General features: G+C 43.8%; 2 protein-coding genes across 3 annotated transcripts; both read left to right on the top strand.

Annotated features, from left to right (window-relative positions):
• The first annotated feature begins 1,918 nt into the window (after nucleotides 1-1,918).
• On the top strand, nucleotides 1,919-6,472 carry LOC132448351 (lanC-like protein 3). The gene is given in 6 exon segments (XM_060039544.1): nucleotides 1,919-3,174; nucleotides 3,276-3,399; nucleotides 4,539-4,669; nucleotides 4,671-4,737; nucleotides 5,028-5,235; nucleotides 5,432-6,472. Coding segments are annotated over 6 exon segments (1,224 nt in total). The 5' UTR covers nucleotides 1,919-2,640; the 3' UTR covers nucleotides 5,592-6,472.
• Nucleotides 6,473-6,539: 67 nt separating this feature from the next.
• On the top strand, nucleotides 6,540-13,341 carry xk (X-linked Kx blood group (McLeod syndrome)). Of its 2 annotated transcripts, none has more exons than XM_060039542.1 (3): nucleotides 6,540-7,020; nucleotides 9,298-9,560; nucleotides 11,075-13,341. In XM_060039542.1, the coding sequence occupies exons 1-3, from the start codon at nucleotides 6,776-6,778 to the stop codon at nucleotides 12,007-12,009; spliced, it is 1,443 nt and encodes a 480-aa protein (XP_059895525.1). In that variant the 5' UTR covers nucleotides 6,540-6,775; the 3' UTR covers nucleotides 12,010-13,341. The 2 variants fall into 2 exon arrangements, with proteins under 2 accessions (XP_059895525.1, XP_059895526.1); XM_060039543.1 differs by having other exon boundaries at nucleotides 6,619-6,765.
• Nucleotides 13,342-16,685: the final 3,344 nt, after the last annotated feature.

The raw sequence follows: 16,685 nt of genomic DNA, 5'->3' as shown, positions 1-16,685 counted from the left end.
CCAGTTGTTTGATGCAAACCTCCTCATAATGGTCCTCTAAGGGCAAAGGGCAGTTTGTATCAACGTATCAAGCAAGTCTGTATAATGAGCTTTGTTCTCTGCTGTTGCACTTGGATGTCTGTTTGAACCTGTGCTAATCCTGGTTGTGCACAAAACTACACTGTGCAGCTGCCTGCCTTTTTTCACCTGGAGTAGAATTGAAGAAATTAGTTGAATGTTTTTTCTCAGACTCTCTTAAAAATCAGCTTTTTGAGTGTCATTCCTCTTTCTTGCAAGGTGGGTGGAAAAAGTTGCGATTTCCTCTGATGCATAATACATGAATCCTAAACCAGACAGGAACTCATGTGTCTCAATTTTTCCATCAGGCCCCTGTACATAGCCTTGTCGTTCTCATCCCAGGCATCTCAAGAGGCAGCAGAATGTTCCATTCAGCCTTCACCGTTCTGAAGCATGCTGGCAGTCCATCGAACATCAAGAACCCTCAGATTCACTTGAAGTTGTGTTGTGGGACCTGTTTAGCTAGGGGGATACATTTTCTGAGATATCTGATTAGCTGGGATTTTCGAGCAATCTGATTGGTTAGGGTTTTCGAGTAATCGGATGAATTTGTGTCGCAAGACATATTACGCATCAACAGAGAGGGAGAGATAGAAACCCTCACCAAACCCTAAAACCTGTCCCTACAGTAGTAAACAGTGGCGTCACTAGGCTGTTTCACTAAAGCCCCGGATATTATCTAATTAGCCCCGAATCGTAACTTGTTTTGAAAAAAATAAAGTCAACCTTTTTTTAGCTTGCTTTACACTAGAAACAAACATGGGGATTCCAGGGGCATCTCAAATTAAAGTAACTTAGTCCTTCTAGTCCTTCTGGCAAGAGAATAAACGGTTTAAAAACATAACCACTGTTTGCCAACTCAAGTGAATTAACCTATCCTATCCCCAGTCATATATATCTACGTATAGTATATATATATATATATATATATATATATATATATATATATATATATATATATATATATATATATATATGTGTATATATATATATATATATATATATATATATATATATATATATATATATATATATATATGTGTATATATATATATATATATATATATATATATAGATAGATATATGTATATATATAGATATAGATATAGATATATGTATATGTATAGATATAGATATAGATAATATATATATCTAGGTAAGGTCTGTCTCACTTGTATTCATACTCTGAAATAACTTGAATGGATCTTGAGATGTCTTGGGATAAGCAGCACAGCAGTCAGGTAGCTATTTACAGCAATAATAAACTGCGTATTTTGTGTATTCAGGTAAAGCATTATCAAAAATGTGCATGCGCAATAAAGCATACAAAAATATTTGCAGCACACAGTTTCCCTTTCCCTCTGGGCTAAGCCCCGGATATTTCAAAAACCTAGAAATGCCCCTGGTAGTAAACCCTAAGTACCAAAATCTTGATCCAAATACCCAACCATATCCTGACTCTAATGAGAAATCCGAACCCCACTATAGCAAGCTATAGAACCAAAAACCAAACCCTATAGTCCGACTCTAATAGGAAACTCTAACCCTTATACCAATCTCCAGAACCTTAAAATAACCACTGAAATCCAATCGGAATCCCTAACCTTAAACGTTATAACTCACACTTAACCTTTTAGTATACCTATCACTGTACTCTAACCCTTGTACTCTAATCATTATACTACTATTGTCATGCCCTGCTGCAAAGTGAGTTACCTTTGTGGCACAGTAAAATAGGAACGGAACTTTAGTGAATAATTATCCATGATTTTTTAAATTTCCTCAAACAATAACGAGCAACGTTGAAACACTAATAAATTATATGGATACTTCGGTTTCTTTGCTTCAAGTGCACAAAATGCAGCACTATAGCTATAATAAGACCCTTAATAAGTAAGGGGCATAGCTAAGGAGTTAACTTCAGCGCAACATTGAACCCTACCATCACCAACCCTAACAAAGGGATTCAAGATGAGAGGTGCTTCATTGCCAGTTCAAAGTTTTTGAATTATCTGTCATCTCAATTAAGTATTATTTCTGAGGGATAACTAAGGAGGGAAAGTGGTTGGTGCGTTTCGCTGCTCCGCCCCTGGATTCAGCACCAAGGAGAGCTACTGGAGACCGTCTGACACCATCTACTGGCTGGCGACACTGTTTCAATAAAATGTGTATATGTACAGATGGTGGAACTAAAATAGATTTAGATTAATATAACAGTAAGTAATATAATATCATAATATAACTTTATGAAGTAGGCTTTTGCAGCAGGTAGCATAATAAGGGAATTGGGTTAATAGGCTATGACTCTACTCGACATATGGGCCAATATGCTTTTTTATTCTGATTTATTCTTTAAATGTCAATGTTGAACTATTCAGCAACATCTATTACAATCATGGATTAATGGATCAAAGGCAATTCATGAGGAGGTAATGCAATTTATTTCTGGGAGCCCTTTAAGTGCCATCGAAACCCCCAATCAGGAGCGACGGGATTGGATAAGGAAGGAACCTAAGTTTATCTTTCCACTAGAGCGAATATTGCAACATTTGCGGGGGAGCCATCGTGTTGTGATCGACGGTGATGGAAAACAACCTATGTTTTCTCAACCCCTTCTCCGACTACAAAGGTGCGCTGCACTCAAGCCGAGGCACCGCGGCCATCGTGTCCACGGTCACTGCCACTGTGGATATCATCCTGAAACAGGTTCCTCTCGACCCTGGCGACTACGACGGCGGGCTGTACGACGGCCCTGCGGGAGTGGCGTACATGTTATTCCATGTCGCTGAATGCGCGTTGTTTTCCGAGCAGAGAGATGCGTATCTCGAGACAGCGAAGCGAATCATCGACGCCTCCGTCAGACACGTGGACGCCGACCGAGACGTAAACACGCGGGCCGCCTTTCTTCTCGGCGGGGCTGGGATTTACGCGGTGGCAGCGATGATCTATAAAGCCATGGGGCTGGCTGAGTTTGTTAAACCCCTGGCCAAATTTTGTAACCTGTGGGAGGTTTGCGCGCCCATTAATTTCCTTGAGTGTGGCTCAGATGAACTGTTCGCAGGCCGGACGGGTTACCTGTGTGCTGCCCTCGTTCTCAAACAGAAGCTTGGCTTCGAGGTCAGCTCTCAAATCAACACATTTTCATTTTTTGTTGCTTTATTTTGAGTTTCCAAGGTCCATTGATGCTAATGATTTCTCTACATTCTTCTCTTCACCAGATTCTTAGAAAGGAACAAATTAAAGCTATATGCCACGCCATCATTGATTCTGGAAAACAATATGCAAAGAAAAAGAGAAAACCCTTTCCGCTAATGTACTCATATTATGGAACAGAATACCTAGGTAAGTCAGCTGCTTTTGCGATACATGCTGGCTTCAAATTACACCATTATTAGCTCAGTCTTTATAAGCATTTTATTAACTGTTTTCGTGTTATTTTGTATAGGCCTTCTATCTGAATGAGAATTTGGCTACACATAAATTGACATACACATTACATTTTTAAGAGGAGATATGTGGCTATGGGAACGGTCCATTTTGTGGTTTGAATCTAACTTCAATTTTCCTTGATAGCACCAGATGTGGACAGTCATCAGAATTGGAGCTCTGTAACGATCGCACCAACATAAGGTCTATTGTAAGCATAGCACCAATTTCCCAAACTAACCTGTGCATGGATGCAGCAACAATTTAAATGACAACATAGAGGAAGTGAAAACAAATATACAATCCTTAAAATGAATAGACAGTGATGTTGATGTATAGATGACTTTAATTACTAATATTTTTTTATTACAAAATTCGATACCTGCCTGTAAAGAAAGAACAATGATTAGCAAAGGTTTCTTGCATGGACATTTCAACACAATCCTTTATTTTTACTCCTTACAGTACATTCTTCTGTTTGCAGTTTGTATTTCAGTTTTTAATCCCTTTCTTATCTTTCCTGTTCGAGTGGAGGTGAGTTATGTAGCTCTTTATTTACTTGACAACAGGCTCAATTAATTTCTTTGGAGATTATGCCAAACAATGGTGTGAATAGATACAACCGAATACAGCAGGTATATAGCAAGCTATTTGTTCCACAGAATAACCGGTTGAATGCTCATGGATTCCGTCTCTTGTCCTTCTAGCATCTTGTCCTTCTGGATGAATTGTAGCATCTTCCTGGTGGCAAGACATTTTACATTCTCTTACTCCCTATGAGCGGCGTACGCGAGTAAACAGTCCCCCGGGGCAAGAGGAATCAGGACAGGGCAACAATAATAAATAAAAAAGACAAGGAGATTGAGTATTGATATTTGTAACAAAGAATCGGACACAAACAATATCTAAAGCATGTAACCGAGCTCTATCTCGCTCATGCTGCCCATTTGAAGCACCCCGGTTAAGACCAGGAGGACCAGGTTCATGAGACGAGCACGTGTGGGAATGAGGAAAGCTCAACTCCCAGCCCGCCCCGGGGTGGTGTCTCCCGATAGGTGCAGCGCATGGCCTCTCCGCTGTGCTCCAGGTGCTGCTGAGCCACCACGAGGTGCTCAGCCGGCCTGAGAGGGACCTGGTGTGGCAGAGCGTGGACTTCCTCATGACCCAGGAGCAGAACTGCAACTGGGTCCGCCGAGCTGGGAGCCATCATCCAGAGGGAGAACCAACTGGTGCACTGGTGCCACGGCGCCCCGGGTAACACACACACACACACACACACACACACACACACACACACACACACACACACACACACACGGCCTGCTAGTACACACGACATGCTACACACGGGTAGCACACATGTATGCCACGTGTGTGCATGCATTATTCATTCAGCTTTGTAAGGGAATTGAGATTATTCAAAGGCACTATAAATGATTATAATAAATTTTACATTGTGCAAAACGCATAAAGCAATTTCCATAGTGTGTGTGTGTGTGTGTGTGTGTGTGGGGAAGTCCGTAACGGATGACCTCTCGTTCCAGGCATGGCGTACCTGTTTGCTAAAGCCTATCTGGTCAACAACAAGCCCCAGTACCTGGACACGTGCATCCGCAGCGGGGAGCTGGTGTGGCAGAAGGGCCTGCTGAAGAAGGGACCAGGGATTTGTCATGGAGTGGCCGGCAGCGCCTACGTCTTCCTCATGCTCTACCGGCTCACTGGGAACTCCAAATACATCTACCGCGCTCAGAGGCAAGGCACACGGGATTCAGTGACGTTGCACAATGCTCTCCACTGAAATCACCTGTTTTCCACAGATACTAAGATTTAAGAAAAAGTTCACTTTCTTTTTTTTTTTCATTACACTCAAATGTTGAAATATACAGCACCTTTAACACTATATAGTTCATATCACATGTGTCTCTAAAACTGCGTTTTCTCCTTCAAGGTTTGCTGAATTCCTGTTCTCGAAGGAGTTTAAGGCAGGCTCGTGCTCGGTAACCCGTAGTTACAGCCTGTTTGAGGGGTTATCGGGTACCGTCTGTTTCCTGGTGGATCTCCTGCAGCCCGACCAATCAGAATTCCCGCTTTTCAGCATCTTTGTGTAAATGGCCCAAGTCATGTGACATTCAGTTAACAGACTCCACCCATTTGTGGTTTTACATCTCGTAATAGAATGCATTAAATATTTAGGAACGTTATAAATACATAGTGTGTATAGTTAAAAACATATAATTTCATACAAACACAATCATACCATAATCTATGAATGAAATAAATCCACGGAATAAGAATATAGTCCATAATTTCAGATGGCCTGGAATATAATACAGGTCATTATCATTATGAAGTATTATTATTACTTATATTATTTACTTATATTAAGTATAATAATTAGTAACACAGAGTCAAGAGAAACATACTTACTCCAGGCGGATTTGTAGTGTTAAATTCTAACTAAACATGTTAACAGATATTGCACCGTTACTTACTGTTAAATGAACCCTATTATCTAGTTCCTCTTTGTTGTTAACCTTTTGCCTGGCATGAACCGGTCACGAGAAAGCAGTGACCCTTAGGTATATATCTGCTTGGAAAAAATGCAGGAATCTCTGGCCTTTGTGTAAATATTTCCCGGCTCTGATGTAAGGTCAAACTGCCTAACAGAGGGGGTGCAACTGTGCCCCCTTTCCCTAGTAGCCCCCTGGGGAGGGTCTGAAACTGCTCAGGCCCTCTGCTACAGAAGAAAATTATGTATAACATATTTAATTTCTAGCCGGGATGTGTTTTTCTTTTAATACTAGTTGGCGTTTGGAAAGTTATAATAGCGAATCTGCTTTAATAAACAGTTTCCCAATGCTATTCGGGCCTGCTGTGTGCATTGTCAGAAAGAGCATAGCCTATTTATATCCTAAACATGTGCTGGGTTGTTGTTTTTTTAGCTGCATCTTGCATAATTAAGATGAATAAATTCGATGTTGTGAATGTATTTGCTTCAATCAGTTGCATTTCATTATGAAATAAATAGTGTGCGTGCGCTCGGGTGTGTGAGCGTGGGTCTGTGTACACATACATTCACACGTGCGCAATGGGAGCATTGTTACCCCATAGGCGCACTGCGCCCCCCATAGGCCATCCGTGAAACGGCAGGGCTGAGAAAACATCCTGTTGTGTGCTGCGGCGTGAGGACAGCACAACACCATCGTATCTTCTGCCGAATGCTTGGTGTTATGGATCTCCTTGTGTCGAGAAAAGCAGCGCACTGATTTCCCCGATGGCGGAGTGAGTGAGAATGCGTTTCCCCAGTTCCATATTTGTCTCTGTGTCTCTCTTCACGGCCGAGACCACGGCAGCTCTCTACCTCAGCTCGACATATCGCTCAGCCGGTGACCAAATCTGGCAAGGACTCACTCTCCTGTTTACGCTTCTCGCGTCTGTGCTCGTACAACTGACCCTTACGTTCATCCATCGGGACCTTAACAGGGACCGACCACTTGTGCTGTTCCTACACCTTCTTCAGCTTGGACCCATCGTTAGGTTAGTAGGCTACTCTGTCATATATTCCACTCTTGTCCATATCGTCTTTGTGCACATAAATCATAAGTGCTGCAGTAAGCTACCACTGACTGTCTATGCCTAACTGTCTACGCCTTCGAGTAAATAGTCGATTTAATCGAAAACATGTTATCCAGAGACATTCCTTTGGTGTTTGCTTTTGTGAATGCATTGCGCAACCGTTGGTACCGTTTCACTGGGATATTGTTTAGCCGTGCCTTTCCTTTTAATAATAGTCTTATCAATTTACTCAGCTCGTCGAAGTATGAATGGCAGTTCATAATTACAACCCAACCCGTCAGCCTCGCTCAACCACAACCCTTACTATTAGATTGCTAGGTCCAATTCATGCATACATTAAAACCTACTCTTAAAATAAACGCCACTTGTAAGTCGATCTCATTGATTCATTTTAGCCCCAGTATGTCGACAGACGGAGTTGCCTGCGGTGTTAATCACAACTCACAACTGATCTGAGCGCCTTCCTTGATTATCTCTTCATTTCTTCATCACTGCTCTATGGCTTACATACATGGTTCGCATGGTCCCAGCCATCAAGCCAAGTGTACGATAAAACGAACCAGTGGGTGTAAGCCGACGGCTAAACCTCGGACTATTTGTCGAGCTCAGGACAGTAAACCCATTCTATACTAGACCAGATCCTTCCCTAAATAAGCACAGAACTGGCTTGACCATATGCTCCATCGGAATCTGAGTCTAAACCAACATAGAGAGGTTCCACTTCTCACTGTCCGTGTACAGTAGGCCTTCATGTAATTTGTGTATACATATATTGTACATTAATGGACTGTACATATTTAATGTGGAAGTCATAGTGCCGAACTGTGAAACATGCTTTTCATAAGCATATTTATTCATGAGAATCAGCCTCGGAAGGTAAACATCTACCCAGCAACTGATAAAAAACAACAAGGCATCCAGCCATCAAAAGTACATGACTCAAGCGCATACAGCTAATGATCGTATGAACATCACCACTTATATATTTTATTTATTCAAGTAAGATATTCTTTAGGGGTTCTTGTTGACATTGGCCCTCTCTGTGTTGTTATGGGGACCTGGCTGGGCCGACCCCATCTCTCCCCTCATCCGTGCAATGTAACGATTAGTGTGGTGGATCCGTCTCCCTGTTGGCTCCCCCCCATCTAAGTGTTGCACATTTGTCGCTTGCAGTTCCTTATCTTTCAAAACACAACTGTGTAGGGGAACGTCCGTCTCTTGTCAAGTCAGGCTTCCTGTTTACAGAGTACACAAGTGATGTCCCTAAACATGAACTTCCCCACTGCGATGTCCACCCTTGGGCCTTGGCCATCAGTGTATTTCAAACATTTTGATGCTACTGTAAGGTGTCCTTAGTGGGTCACGCTCGGGACTACTCCAACATGGGTTCTGCTGTCTACACTGTATTCAAAGCCACTCACACTCACTCACTCACTCACTCACTTACTCACTCACTCACTCACTCACTCACTCACTCACTCACTCACTCATACTCTTACTCACTCACTCACTCACATATACATAGCTGTAACTCGCCTTGGTTTGGAGGCTTTTTGGTTATTATAATAAACCAGCTGGTTGATCCTATCTTGACAAACAAGAGTAAGTGTTGCATCCGTGTTTGGAGATCTAATTTGCAGTCTCGCTCAGTAAAGCCAGAACTACTGTCACAATACTGCTCTATGTAGTTCACACTGCTAAACAGTCTGTCTCGCACCCTTTCCCTGTTTCTAAGATCCCTCCCTTGCTGTGTTTTATTGGGGCTATTGATCAGAACCTCCACAATCCCCTGGCAACAATTCCTCAGATCTTGGCTTTCCGCCTGCATAAGTCACTTTAGTGCTTTCCATTCTGCGTTCGCGCACGGAAAACCTTTTAGCTATCGTTCTCCAGAGGTGAAAAGGAGCCTTTTAATAAAAAGCTATTTGTAATTGTGTTAGATTCTGGTTCATCTATATAGCCTTTGGTAATGTATTTAAAAGTTACTGCTGCTAGTTTGGTTGGTTGCCATGACTTCTTAATCCATTGTGGCTTTCAGACATAGAATGCCCTGTTTAGACTATGAGCATTCGTTGGGGAAATATCTGTGTGTGTGTGTGTCTGTGTGTGTGTGTCTCTGAAAAGTCTCATTGTATGGTTCAGCAGCCTCATTGATTAGCGCAATAAAAGGAGAAAAACAATGCTGCTCATTGTGTGCCCAGCTAAACTCCATCTCCCATGGTGCCTCTGTGCTCGCAGGTGTTTGGAGGCCTTCTGCATCTATGGCAGCGTGGGCGTCGTGGAGGAGCCCTACGTCAGCATCACCAAGAAGAAGCAGATCCCCCGTGGGGGGCCGGCGGAGGAGGTGGAGCGCCACGTTGGTCAGGCGGAGGGCAAACTCTTCACCCACAGGGCAGCCTTCGCCCGCACCTCCGTCATCCAGGCCTTCCTGGGCTCCGCCCCGCAGCTCACGTTGCAGCTCTACATCTGCGTCCTGCAGCGAGGAATGTCCGTGGGGAGAGGTGAGCCAAGCTCTCTGTGGATGTCCTAATGATCGCCCTAATGTTTATTCCATCCTCCATTGTCTCCGCTTCCTGGTTCAACCTCGCCCTATCTACTTTCATCTCCTGCCTTTCTGCTTCCCTTGTTATTTTGCCTTCTTCAGTTAAGTTGTTGACAATGATAGTCGTGTAATGAGACTGATCCCTCTATGTTTGGATGTTGCCTCTCTATTTGCCCACGTAATTATGTTTGAATAGGTTTTTGTGTGTGCGTTAATACAGTGATGCCTACAGGCAGTTCAGAACCTGAATTTGCAGTGGCAAGACCTTAAAAGTATTAAACAGTGAAGCAGTTGTAGCCCTCCTCATGCTTTTCATGATCTTCGGTGCCAGCTTGCATATTGTGAATCGTACACAATTACAGCTCTCATCTGCAGTTCCACTCGAAGTGTGTGTGCAGGTACAGTTTAATGGATGCCTACAGGCTGCCAAGAAAGTATGTCTTCCGCTGGCCTTCGCCCCACCACCACCTCGACCTCCAACAACCCTTATCTTGCCCTGCCAATCGACACACTTAAGTTTGCATCTATCTTTGGAGAAGCTGGAATTTCAAGTCTGTTGCAGCCTCGATGATTATGTGTTTCACACTTTGTGTGTTTGTGTCAGACAGAGACAGAGACAGCGTTGGAAATGGAGCGCGAGTGTATTATCGCAAAGTCTCAGTTATCGTCTTGTTTCCGTCCACAGGGATGGCAGCCATCACAGCTCTCTCACTCCCAGTCTGTACCACAGAGGCGTGGGCGCATGAAGTGCAATATTGGGGAAAAAAAGCTGCTGGTGCTTTCATGAGTCTAAATACTATGATGTAACTGACGAATTAATGATCTGGCGGATTTCTTTTTTAATCTGGTCTTTTAATTGGTCATCATGGATGCATATTTGCTCAGCATGTTGAAGGTGGTTTGGGTATTTTAGCTATCCAGTTCTTATTTATCTGAGGGAGTCCAACTGGTTTTACGTAATGGAGAAAAATGTTAAGTATGATAACGAGTTGGAATGTGTGTTGGGAGTGGGGATTTAGTTTTTACCATGAGACATGCCCCTATCGTTCCAAGTATATAGCGTAGAATCTGCAAAAAAACAGCCAATTTAAGAATGCGTCTATCGGCACTTTTTTGCTCCCAAACGAACATTCCAACTCGTAATCATACCAAACATATCCCAGATCCATTTTACTCCTTTAAGGTCTAGACTGAGTCAAACTTGGACATCTGCTCTTATAATAGGGGGGGGGGGATAAAAGAATGGAATATATATATATATATGTATATATATATGTATATATATATGTATATATATATATATTTAAAATCTATTTTCAATGTTCACTCTGCTCTGTGGGACATTTTATTTCACGCTTGTGTGTGCTTCCTAACTTTGATCGATTTAAGCCCCGGCTTCCAGACCTTGGTTGTCTGTGTCCTCGTCGTATACATGTCACATATCGCCCCCACCCTTCTCTCTCTCCCTCTCAGGCACTCTGATGGTCATCTCCCTGCTGTCCATAGTCTACGGAGCCCTTCGCTGCAACATCCTGGCCATCAAAATCAAATACGAGGAGTACGAAGTGGACATCAGCCCCATGGCGTACTTCAGCGTCTTCATGTGGCGCGGCTTTGAGATCGCCACGCGCGTCGTGGTGCTGGTCCTCTTCAGCTCCGTGCTCAAGCTCTGGGTGCTGCCCGTGGTGTCCCTCAACTTCCTCGCCTTCTTCTTCTACCCCTGGGTCCTGTTCTGGCTGAGTCACTCGCCGTTCCCCGAGAACATCGAGAAGACCCTGAGCCGCCTGGGGACCACCGTGGTGCTCTGCCTGCTCACCTTCCTCTACGCGGGCATCAACATGTTCTGCTGGTCGGCGGTGCAGCTGAAGCTCAGCGACCCCGACCTCATCAACAAGTCGCACAACTGGTACCGCATGGCCGTGTTCTACACGCTGCGCTTCCTGGAGAACGCCTTGCTGCTGTCGCTCTGGTACCTGCACAAGACCGACTTCTACACCTACGTCTGCGCACCGCTGCTGCTGCTGCAGCTGCTGGTCGCCTACGCCATCGGCATCTTCTTCATGCTGGTCTTCTATCGCTTCTGTCACCCCTGCCGGCGGTTGTTTTCCTCAAGCATGACCCAGGGTCTTTGGGACTGCTCCATGCTCCTCTGCCTGTCCTGCAGGGCTCGGTCGCCCGAGAACAGGCTGGTGGAAAGCCCTGAGAAGGGACTAAAAAGCCCTGACGCAAGCAGAGGGACGTCTGATCATTCTGGGTACGGGACGCCCAACGACACGACTTTCGACCTGCTTGATGACTCCACGTATGACGTTCCTAATGAATTGGCTCCCGGTGTAGGAGCTGAGACATACGGTGCCATCGGCTACACCGTTGCCATTGCAACTCATCAAGGATCGCAGAAACCTTGAGGAGTTGACTTATTTGTTATGTGCCATTCCGAGGAATCCAATTGCACAGGCGAACCCATCGAAGTTTGGATCACTTTCTTAACCCTTGAAGTGCCATAGGGATCCTTCAGTCAGTCTTACACGTTTAGTTTACACTTCTTATTACGGCCATTATCATTGTCGTCTTTGATGTTGGGCCACACTTTAATGTGGCATTTTTCAACACGGCAGTTGATCAATCATTTGTCCTTAACGTAAAACCAGAAAGTGGCCGCAAACACAACCATGTTTCCTGGTAACTTCACTTTTAAGGACGAACTACACTCCAATACATTATGGCTTTAACCATTCCACCCAGGCATTCACCTTGCTAGAGTTCTGTGCACGAACACACAAACACCATTTCCTCGTCCACTATTACAGCTCTCACTGGACTGACAACATGTTGAGCACACATGGCTGTATCTATATCTATATGCTGCTATATCTCTATAGTAAGCTATATCTCTAATCACAAGGGGCCATAGTATTGGAATGATTGTATCTAGCAGACTTTAACATGTTGGCATTGGCCGTGCATGCAAAGAGCCTTAAAGTCTCACCTTTCTACCGCTTAATCCTCCAGGAAACACTCTTTACATAGGTGCGTTTTTTTGTAAAGTTTCATGGCTTTATGCAGGTTTTTTTTACTCCTTTGAGAAAAGCTTTATCAATGGCTGCTTTTGTGATGTTGTGTTGTGGGTAACGATGCTAACAATAAGCTGTCAGCTGTCAAGGGCTCAAGCCCTAATCGTACGTAGGTTTCCTGATCGAGTGCACACTGTCGCGGTGGCATGCACATCTCCATGTGCAACGAGATGGCTTATTGAAAGGGTGATTTCGGTTTCCGTCGAAGAGCCTTATCAGCCAGCAACCGTCGATGTAAAATGTTGTGTTGTGTGTTTCTGGTGGTTTCTTCCGTGTTCTGTTAGTCTGCCTCTCTGTCTGCATGTCTGTGTGTCATCGTGTCTGCATGTTTTTTCACAGAAATATTAATCAAATGCTCATTTAGTTTGGATAGGATATTAACACTGAATACGCACAGAAGTGTGGTAATATTATAATTGGAGTTGTTAACACAAGTACATTTAATTCATTTTGATCATGCAATATGTGTGAATTACAACTTTTGCACCTTTCTCTCAATTGTACAGTACAGTGAATGCACCTTTTTGTTTATATCAATGTGAGAAACATTGAAGTCAATCTAAATGTGAAAGAATAACTTGGTTATATGCACAATGTTCAAGAAATAGTACAAAAAATATTTTACGATGTAAATCAAGTAAATTTATATTCCTATGATGAAACAAATGTCTGTGGCCTTTATTGAAGCGCAGCAGCTTTTTGTGACAGTTCTATGCTTCCCTCTAGTGGCGTTCTGGATTCCAATGGTAGGCTTCTACTAACTGGTTTGTGTAAAGCACGAAACAAGTTCGAGCTCTGTTTAAATAAGACCTACAAGGTTACATCAAACAAAACCAAATGTATCTACTAAATCCAGGGGTAGCCCTTCAACTACTCACTGGGCGAGTAATGTGGTGGTAAGTGCTACAGGTAGGCCTATAGTGTTTGTTTGGTCTTTTGGTTACCTTGGGCAATTCAGCATATTGTGACAATCCAGTTACTGTGACAACTGGGAATTCGATCTTCCTCTGTATGTCAGCTCTGCTATACAGTGGAGAGAAACATGATCACTGGAAATGATACTGAAGGCAGAATGCAAATGGAACAATAGATATAAATGTTTCCATGATGCGCATTCCAATAACACGTGTTAAATAGAGCTGATTGAAAACGGATATTGTATTCATAATGTATAAATGGTATAATTTAGGTTACTGTTCCTCTGTCTTCTGGATGGAGGTAGAGATGAGAGCTTGAAAATGTCCTGCGGATCACCAATCACTTTATTTGTCTTGAAAAAATAGTACATAGTCTGAGTTATGCAGTCCCCACATGGCTCATTAGCCGTGGAAGTTGGCCTATGCAAGTTGCAAAGACATAAAGAGAATGGGGATATCTACAAAAACCCTTGTGTTTTTACCATTATTTGATCTAGTTCAGGATCTGGCTTTCCCTTGGCCCACACATCACATCTGTCTGCGGTAATCAAGCGTTCAAGATGACAACAGCTAATAGCAAACCTGCTAAATTAGCCTATTACACCGACCTGTCTGGGTTTGCTGACGTTTCCATATTTCCCCTCTGTGTGGCATTACAACAACACATAGAAAAAGGGGAGAGCTCATCCACAGGTATGACAACGAACCATCCCCAGACACACAATTGAGAAGAGACGTTCCCGTCATACATCCGCTGTCATGGCAACGGTAGCGACACTGCTTGTTGTGCTATTTGTCCCACCTGACCGGGCTGCTTCCTGGGACAGCAACAAACACAATGAAAAGGTAACTGAACATCTGTTAAACCACAGAACGTGAAAAGACAAGGAAACCCAACAAACGGGCACCAGCACTGTCTCATTGTGAATGCCCAGTCGCCAATCCAGCCGAAGATGTAACGGAAGTGAACTGAATGTGCTTGACCTCTATGGGGTAATGTTCTTCAGGGGCAATGAAAGGTTTTTGGGTTCAAACCACAATGTCCAGTAGTCCACAACAGCCAAACGTGATGAGCAGGTATTTAGGGGGCCTGCTCACGATCACGAATGACCTATAAACAAACAAGAACTGCGAGTCTCTTGGAAAAGTCAAAGTTAATAATAGAACAGCCTCCCCATCGATGTTCGTGGTGTGTGTGTGTGTGTGTGTGTGTGTGTGTGTGTGTGTGTGTGTGTGTGTGTGTCCCAGTAGGCAGCACGGTTTAATGGAAGAAGATGTAAGTCGGAACCGCTATTCCATTCCCCTTTTACAAATAATGACACATTCAGGCCTCTCTTAGAAGATGAGATTATTGGCCTCCATGAGACAAACCTGTATAAATAAAGGTCACTAATGCCGCTTTTCCACTGCATGGTACCAGCTCGACACGACTCGACACGACTCGACTCAGCTCGCATTTTTTGCGTTTCCACCGCGGTACCATGGTATCTGGTACCTGAAGTGGCTGCTTTTTCTAGTACCTACTCGCTCTAGGTTCCAAGCGAGCTGAGCCGATGCTAAAAGGTGACGTCGGCAGACGGCCGGCGACTGATTGGCCAGAGAGTGTGACGAAGTCACGAGAGCGACATGGCAACCATGCTGGTAACATCCATAGCAGCGCCGCAGCCAACATGTTCCACTTCTCCAACTTCTTCAACATGCCAGCTAATAATAGTAATGCGATCGATGTCCTCCATTGTTGTTATGTGGGTTCTGTCCATGTGTGGGTTGCGTATGTGTTGTTTGCGTCGCGTACACAAATACGTCACGGCCCTTTCGCGCAGCCGACCCCGCCCACGTCCAGGAGGTACTATTTGCGGTGGAAAAGCACCCGTGCTGCTACCGTGTCGAGTCGTGTCGTGTCGAGTCGTGTCGAGTCGAGCTACATGTGCGGTGGAAAAGCGGCAATAGGTAGCATATTTCAATGGCTTAAAGAACCCAACCGCTGCCTCATATCTCGGATAGCCTTCGCGGTTCGATCCCCTGTGTAAGTGAGAGCCTTCGTTGTTTTTTGCTTTAATTTATTTTTTAAACTGCATATGTGACACGTGATGTAGGCCTATCCCATGGGACGAACAAACTGACCTACAGACAGACAGACAGACAGACAGACAGACAGACAGACAGACAGACAGACAGACAGACAGACAGACAGACAGACAGATATACTTTGAGCGATAGATACTTTGATTGATAGATTGATTTTATATTGTATTCATTCTTATTTTATTAGTGTTTTCGTGTGTCCAGCAACGTAGCAAACTACTATTCGTAAGTCCTACAGGCCGTAAATGGTGTCTTTATCGCCACTTTGTGGTACTATCCAGGCACTACATGCAAATAATTATAATGTGAATTGTTGGATTTCTGATAGCTTGCCAGCTCTGTTTATCCGAGAGGAAAAACAATTGCAGTTCTCCGTGATCCTGCGCTTATTCTGCGGCTTTATTTTAGTGAAGCCTTATGGATGAACCGAATATACACCAACAGCCCAAATACATCTCAATCATTGTTAACAGAATCGTGACGAATCAGCATGTTGCCGTTATACTCGTTCATCTGTAGGTGTGTGCTGAAATATTTACAGTTAAGACAGAGTTTGTTTTCTATCGACCTCTGCTCCAATTAACCATTCTTCACCGCATAAAGCAGCCTGTCGCCTTAGGAGATTGTCTTTCTTGTCTGGGGCAAAAAAGAAGAAGAAGTAAAGACACAATTATTGCCTACGGAAGTGTGTCTTGCAAGAGCTGTTATAAATCTCGTCTACAAATACACCACCGGGGTATAGATTTCCATTCAACGGAAACATCCTTACGCCTTCGTAGAATAAAAGGTTCAGTCAGAGATCGTGTTGACGCTAATTAACCTCTCATATCACTGCGGTGGGACCCCATAAAATACCGCTGCTGTCCTGCACTCCACACTAAACAACTGCCGCATTGTCAATTGCGTATTGATAAGAAGAAGCTATGTTACAGTTTCATACATGCGCGCACTTTCATGCAGACACACACAAGCACACACTAGCGCGCGCACACACTAGCGCGCGCGCAC

This window comes from Gadus macrocephalus, chromosome 20, assembly GCF_031168955.1.
Source record: "Gadus macrocephalus chromosome 20, ASM3116895v1".
In the NCBI taxonomy this organism is placed as follows: domain Eukaryota; kingdom Metazoa; phylum Chordata; class Actinopteri; order Gadiformes; family Gadidae; genus Gadus; species Gadus macrocephalus.
The sequence above is the reverse complement of the archived record's forward strand: the minus strand, read 5'-3'. Positions and strand labels throughout refer to the sequence as shown.